Raw genomic sequence first — 7,894 nt, 5'->3', positions numbered from 1 at the left:
GATCCAAGACACCCAGTAAGCAGTCCTCTTAGAAGTGCGTGAGAGAATGCTCTAGAAAAGTTTTCGAATGCTATCCAATATTTTTTTAATGAGCTTCCTGTCCTTTGTATTAATTAGCTTGTTTCCAGATTTTTCCCTAATTAAACGGGAAATAGAAAGCACTTGTATTGAACCATCAAACTGTATTTAAAAGCTTTTTTTATAGCTAGGACTTGGCGTAAGAAATAAAAAGAAAAATGTCGGCACGCGACAGCGCCGCCATCCTACGACGCAGAATGGCAACCCTATCTGTTGCACGTGTGCCTCGGTTCTTGCAGTCGCGTGCGAACTGTAGGAGGAGGAACAACTCCACTCCTCTGCCGGGGCTGAGGAGTCGGAAGGCGAACACGCGGGATTATTCCGGACATCCCCGGTGGACGAAAGTTAACTTGATCATAAAAACAAACCCCTCAAAAAAATCATGGTGGTCAAACCAAACATTCTGAGACAAGACTCGAAATTGTGTGATTTCTGTGATTCGTGATTTTATCAAGATGTTTGCGAGTGCTTGTGTTAAAATGATTGATTTGTTTTCTCACAGGTGCGCAAGCGTCAGGTGATACCTTTGGCCAGGTGTGATGCAGTTTTGATTTTGCAGAAAGATAATGCTTGTACATGAGCGTTAAATCGAAAAATCTAAAGCTTTTCGTGAAGTTGATGTAAAATCAGAAAATGTCTTCACCCAGAATACTTGAATGCGTTTCTAATTATGTTTAAGTTTTCGAAAGAAATACTTGATTATTTATGATATTTGTTTATTTGCGTGGGTAGTTTCACATCTACGAACATAATTTGATATCAGATTTTAAGCACTTTCTTGTTTTCATGTGATTTGAGAAACGCAACTATGCGACACTCGTAATTTGTTTTGTCTGTCATAATCATCAACGACCATTTTCAGGAAAACACCTACGCTATTAACCAGCACATTTTTAAAAAAAATAGCTATTGATATTTCTTCAATTCTACCCTTTAGCTATTTATTAAAAAGTTCTAATAATTAATCAAAAATGCTTGAAGTAAAAGTTAAGAAAAACTCAAAGGTATCAATCAGTAAAAAGTTCTTCAATTTCAAGATTTTTTTTACGTAAAAGCAAGTGACCTCTTTTATAATTCCGTGTTGGATATGGCAAGATCGTTTTTAATCTCAAATGTTTGTTATCGACTTCGTTATTGCTTCATCATATTAGTTATGTGATTACCGTAGAGTTTTGGATACATTTTATTTTTCAACCTTGTGGATTATTCATTTGTGATTCGATGGTGTAGAACTTGAGCGAAAGCAAAAGGATACTTTTGAGAAAATGGCATGTCTTCGGAGAGGAGGGAAGAATGATGGCTCTACGGAAAGTTTAGCTTTCAATGCCACCAAAAGGAAGTCTATTATCCAGGTAACGTTTTTTGCTTTTTTCATACTTTGATTTTGACGTAATTGAACGATTTTTAAATACTCTTTTAAGCGGAAAATTTGTTTGAATATTTACACGAGAAACGGGATTTTGTATACAACTGTCCTAAAATGCATCGATTGTTATTTTTTATTTACCTACATTTTAAGGAATGAAATAAGCATTTTCCCAGCTTTTTCATGCCCGCTCTCCGTGAAACGTAATTTAGGGGAATGTTTAAGAACGCAGCTTGCAGCGGTGCTAACATTCACAGATGTACAATAAATCCTTTCGGAATAGTGATGCCCATAGGGAGGGGGGATAGTTGTGCCATCAAAACTTTTGGAGGGGATTTTTAATTTTTGTTATTTATTTATTTAAATTTATTTATTTTATTTTTAATTCAAATTATTTATTTTATTCTGTTTACATTTTGTTTCATTTATTTATTTAGTTTGTGTGTGTCATTGCCGCAGCACAGAACTTTTCTAATAAAATAATAATAATGACTAAAAATAAATAAAATATTTTTAAAATATAAATAACAGAAAAAAAGAGCTAAAAATAAACAAGGAAAAGAGAGTTGAGAAAACTTTTTGGGGGGAATTTGCGGCATTGAACTTGGAGGGGGGGGCACCCCTGTTGCAGAAGATGGAAGTTGCGTTAATAATCCTCCGACTGCTCGATTTTTTTCTGGAACATAAAAAGTGTGTAAAAATTTGTACTACAGTGGAACTCCGATTTTATGTTGTCCGTCTCATAAGTTGCTTCCGACATCATTTTCTGTTGGTCCAAGAAAATTGCTATGCTGTTAATGTCAAAATATTCTGGCTTTTACTTGACCCTTTTTAGGAAAATCTGCTTAACATGTTTTTCTAAAAACAAATCAAAACCATTTTTTCTATACAAGACACGTAGAAACTCTTTTTCGGGTTCTTGTTTTCGATATAAATTTGTTTTTCAACTGTTTGTAGCCGTTCCAGGCATTCTTTCCGCTCCGTCTTATTATCTTTATTGTCAAAGCAAAAAAACTGTTAAGCAATTTTTATTTTCAAGTGAAAATCAACATTCGAAATTGCAAAAAGAGTCTAGTATAGAACGTACTATAAATGAAATTGTACATTCCATTGAACTTACGCCCTTTCTAAAATAATCGATTCACTTACGCTTAAATTTTTATCCCACCTCCGGTTTTACGTTTTCCCGCTTGGCGCGTTTTATATTACCATGCCGTCGGAATACGTAAAATCGGGGTTCCACAACTTATAATCTGCACGTACTCGAACTATATGTTAGAAATTACGCTTCGTAAGATAATCTGTAAATAAGGGTCAGTTTTACATTCTTTGCACTAAATTGAAGTTTCTTGATTTTTCTTTGCAGTTTCATGAGGTTTTTTTTTTTTTAGCAATCACGATTGCTTATTGTTCTCATTTGACTGTTTTTGAGGTCCTTTGATTTTTCCTACCGCGACCCTCCGCACCATCACCGTCGACGGGCTCCTCACGATGCTGCACCTATAGCGAAAGCCGTCTCCAGGTTGCATCCATGTCCTACACACACGCGCATACCATTCACAACTACACACACGCACGCACACACAAACACACATACACATACCTACACACACACAAAAACATACACACACATACACACAACTACCCACACATTCATGCTTGCACACAGACACAAACACATATGCTTACACACACATACACATACCTCCCCCCACACACACATTCATACACACAACTACCCACACACTTATGCCAGCCCACAAACACACATACACATAACCCGTACACACAAACACACACGCCTACATACACACACTCGTGATTGCGAAAAACATAATTTAAATTCAAGATGTCAAAATTCAAATTTATTATTATTATTATTTTTTTTTTTTTTTTTTCAAATTTAAGCAACAAGCTACTCAACGTGTGCGATATTTTTTCTTGACTGGAGAAGAAAATATGATTACATTATTAATGTCTAAGCGATGAAATTGCTTGGGAAGAACTCATGCACGTGTAAATAACAGGATGAGCAAATTTCGTACCATTTACGTTGCTTGCTGAAATCGCGGGACTAGCAGCCAGATTGTTAACTCGCATCAAAATAGTCTCCCTGCATTCGCTCAATATTGTCTTTCGTAGGTTCTATTAACTATCTAGGATAACTAATCTGTATATAACTACACTTTAAACTAAGAAGGCATATATGGATTAAACAATCCTGAATCTTAAAGTGAGAGAACAATGCTGTGGACGTACAAATTGCAAATTATTCCTTTACAGAAAACTATAGTGCCCCCCCCCCCCAAAAAAAAGTATCTTTAGAGAAAATCAAGGCTTTACGCAATACAGTGAAGCCTGTGTAAGTTGACCACTTGCAGTGCACTACTTAGTGGTCAACTTATAGAGGTTTAATTATATGATAAGATCTAATTCTGTGCATGAAAATAGCGGTCAACTTAGACAGGTGGTCAACTTTCAAGTGTGGTCAACTTTACAGGTTTTACTGTACTACTTTTGACTGATTTATTCTGAAACACTACAATATGCGCAAAATATTTATGATGTGCCTGCTGTTTTTTTTTTTTTTTGGTAGTCGAAAATACTATGTTATTAAAATTTAAATATGTTTAATTACAAACCAAATATTATAAGGAGGAGGCCATATTGGTGTATTGTCTGCATACCACTATGGACCAGTAATGTAAACTAGCTTTGTGCCCCTTTTGTTGCAAGAAATAGGATGAAATTTAGATTTTAAATCTGTAATTAATACGTTTTCTCATTTGTTTGATACGTGCCCACTATTGTCACCAGTGATCTTATATTACACTTTTAACGAGAAAATGCATCTATCTTTTAAGCACTCTGCAGTCATAATGATTATAGTAATACCTTCAGGACCCTTAATTACGAGTATTAAGAGGGGGGGGGGCAACTGCACCTCCCTTGAATTAAATAAAGAGGTGTGGGGGGGGGGGGGAACACCTTGGCTGAATTTTTTTGTTTAAAACTTAATTTCTTTTTTAGTTTAATATCAATTGATTTTTTACCTTTAATATGCAGTTATGATAGTATTGTTGTTTTCAAGGATATTATTGCCATAAAAACGAATTTTTATAGTGCATTTACATTATTTCATTGTAAAAAGTAATAAGAAATTTTAATTCTGTTTTCGATGGTGTGCTTGAAAACGGACGAAAATTATCTTTTATGTTTTAATAATTGCAGTTGCAATTAGGCCTTGGTAGATTCTGATTGCATTGAATATTTTAGCAATCAAAGATATTTTACTTCTATACAGTTTTCGTCTACAAGGAAATATATCTTACGCAGTTCTGTCGACCTTCCAGAGTAGTTGAAAGTTAATCTTGATTAGAATAATTTTACAATAAAATGTCGCTTTGATTACGGTTTAGATTATCATTGCTTGTAAATGGGTGCGCCACCACGCGGTTTTGAAATCTATCATCAATGCCGTGCAATCACTTTACAAGTCTTTTCAATTTTTTCGCCCGTTTTTGTAACACCTTTGCCGTTTGTTCGTGATTTTCAAAAGTTAGGATAGTTTAGTACTCCTCCTAAATATTCTCACAGCAAAACGTAAATTTTACGCAAGGCACATGGCATCAAAAAAATTCAAAATGAGTTAAAAGCACAATGTTTTACCCCGCTAATAGCCAAATCCAATTTAATTATTAGATTCCTAAAAAATAATAAAAATAACAACTAAAAGAATGAATTTTGTAGAGCAAGTTTAAAAATAATAATTATGAACTTTAATTTAACTACATTTTTTCTCGTTTGAATAAAAAAGCATTTCAACATTTCGCGATGTTGAAAAAAATTTTCTTTATTCAATATAGATTTTAAATGAAATTTGTTTCTTTTTTTTTCATGGAAAAAGTTTTTTTAAGCATTACAAATCGTCATCTATCTCTCTGATCAATGACCTTGAGGATTCAGTTTTCAATAAATTGAAAATTTTAGAGCTTTATCTGCGAATTCTTCTGTGAAAAATATGGTGCACAGATATGTTGAATTTAGCATGGAAAAAATACAAAAAAGGACTTAACTTGTCCTTCTTTCACTTTTTCTACATTTTATCTACAACCATGCATCAAACAAAAAATTACTCAAGCTTACTTATGTTTTCTATTTCATTTGTGAAAAATTTCATCCTAAATTTTACTTGCAGTGTTTAAGTTCAGCATTTTATTTTCAATCATCATTTGGTGCTGATTTAAAATATATTTTATGTCTAATCTAAAGGCAGTTTACTTGCAAGACTAATTTTAGATTTTTACTTTTTTTCCGACCATGGATTCTGATCTCGAATTTCAGCTCTACTGTCGAATTTACTTTTAATATACAGTGGCTCCCAAAATTGTTCGTACACCTACTACTTTCACTGAAATAGGACCCTCTCCATTGGTTAGAATTTTTATTTCGTAATAGGTATTTAATTATAAGATCTATGATCAATTTTCAACAAAAATACATGCAATTTTTTTTTTAAACATTAAAACTTAATTTTTTAAATACCAAAAACCAAAAAGTGCCGGAAATTTTATGTCACAAAAGTCTTCGTACACTTTAAAAAATGTCTATATATTATTAAATAATCTAATTTTTTATTAAGATATTATTTAGTAGAATATAATGCAGTATCAACAGCACCTTTTAAACGTCTTGGAATAGATTTCATTCTTTTATATATATATATATATATATATATATATATATATATATATATATATATATTTTTTTTTTTTTTTTTTTTTTCGTAATTTCTGAGTAAGTGTTCAACCACACTTCGAGTCTTACTGTTTCTAGCACTATTTTCGTTTCGAATCCACATTTTCGTAATCTAGCCTCCAGATATCTCTAAATATGTTACTTTAAGTTCAAAACTGGAGATTGAAGGGGTATTTTCTAAACTTTGGGACAATTTTTGAGGCACTAGCCGCAAACGTTGAAAACCGTGCGCTTCTTATCGTTATCTTGATAAAAAACAAAGTTGTTTCCGATAACCAAATTTTTGGCTAAGAGTTTAAAATTGGTTTTTAAAACATTTAAACGAACAGCATTAATCATTATTTCATCAAAAAATTCCTAACTACCAAGTTCTAATGCTGATATGCACCCTCACACAAGAACACCTTCACCGTCCTGATTAACTGGTCCAACTAAGTTCTTAAGATTAAGTTCTTAATTTTTTCTTCTACTTACAATTATACAACAATTTAACCAAAAATGTTGAATTTATTTTTATCTGAAAGTAAGACGTAATTCCCAACCGTTTTGAGCTTATTTATCATTGATTTTGCGACGAAAAGCGTAAGCTATCTGTTTTTCGCAAGGCCAAGAAAACTTCTGCGAGAAGAGTTCCCTTTTAGTCCAGCTAATCAGAGAACTTGGCAAACAATTTCAATGGAAAATTAAATGTAAAAATTGTCATTTAACTGTGCAGAAACTTTTACAGCACTCAAATGTGTATTTTTCATAAATTTTTTTAACTGTTAATCTCCAATCACGCTTTGCAAACTTTGCCGGTTGACCTTTTCTTACCTTATTTTCGGTTCGATTCTTTTCTTTAAAGCATTTTATCAAGCACTTTACTATAGAATGGAATAAAATAACTAATTTAGAGACATTTCAAAGCAATTTAGCGCTACTGTGAGGAAAAAATTCAAATTTAGAACGGCGTTTGTGGGTTTTTACGAATACCAGCCATTTTAAAGTAATAAGCACAATATTAAGGAATAAATAAACAAAAAATCAAGCCAAATGATTTTTAAGGGTCAACACAATGCAAAAATAATAAAAAAACGACAGATGAGTTTTAATCACGAATTCATTCGAAAATATTTGATTGTACGATGACTTTTGTGGCGTATTATTTCTCTGTCTTTTCGTTTTTTGACTCATTTCAAAAAGAAAATCCGTCAATATTTTTAAAAACCTACAGGGTTTTATTTAGAATGACATAGGAATGATGTAAAAAAATATTGGACTTCATATTCGAATTCAGTTTCGCGTTATTTTGGTTTTACTAAAAAATTTCAAAGAGTACGAACACTTTTGGGAGCCACTGTATAAGCTTTTATTTATCCTTTTAAGCGCTTATGTTATGTTTTACTATCGTCTGGGGAAGATTTTATAATAAAGTTCATGATGTTTTACTTTTTTTTAAAGCAGAAATATTTACTTCAAAGTGATGTCTGGTATGCCGGACGTGTCACAAGTTTTTTTTTACTTTATTACCTACAAAATTGCAATTTGTTTAAGATACTATTTGCTATAGTCTTCTGTATACCAAATCATTTTATTTTTCGTTTACTATATCATAATTCCGAACAAAGGTGCTAAAAGACTCTTTTGTTCTCTCTGCTATTCGGAGTAGTCAAAATATTTTAAAACCCTTCCTTGACGAGATCTGTTAATTCT

The 7,894-nt window shown here is 32.6% G+C and overlaps 1 protein-coding gene across 1 annotated transcript in view; it reads left to right on the top strand.

The window, feature by feature from the left end:
* Positions 1–451: 451 nt before the first annotated feature.
* LOC129229738 (neuron navigator 3-like) overlaps positions 452–7,894 on the top strand; it is a 707,938-nt gene continuing 700,495 nt past the window's right edge. Inside the window, exon 1 of the mRNA XM_054864105.1 lies at positions 452–1,430. Coding sequence (XP_054720080.1) covers positions 1,344–1,430 — 87 coding nt within the window. The 5' untranslated portion in view covers positions 452–1,343. The remainder of the gene's footprint in view (positions 1,431–7,894) is intronic.

Source organism: Uloborus diversus, chromosome 9 (assembly GCF_026930045.1).
Source record: "Uloborus diversus isolate 005 chromosome 9, Udiv.v.3.1, whole genome shotgun sequence".
Lineage (NCBI taxonomy): Eukaryota > Metazoa > Arthropoda > Arachnida > Araneae > Uloboridae > Uloborus > Uloborus diversus.
Note: the sequence above shows the minus strand (reverse complement) of the source record. Positions and strands in the feature narration are given on the sequence as shown.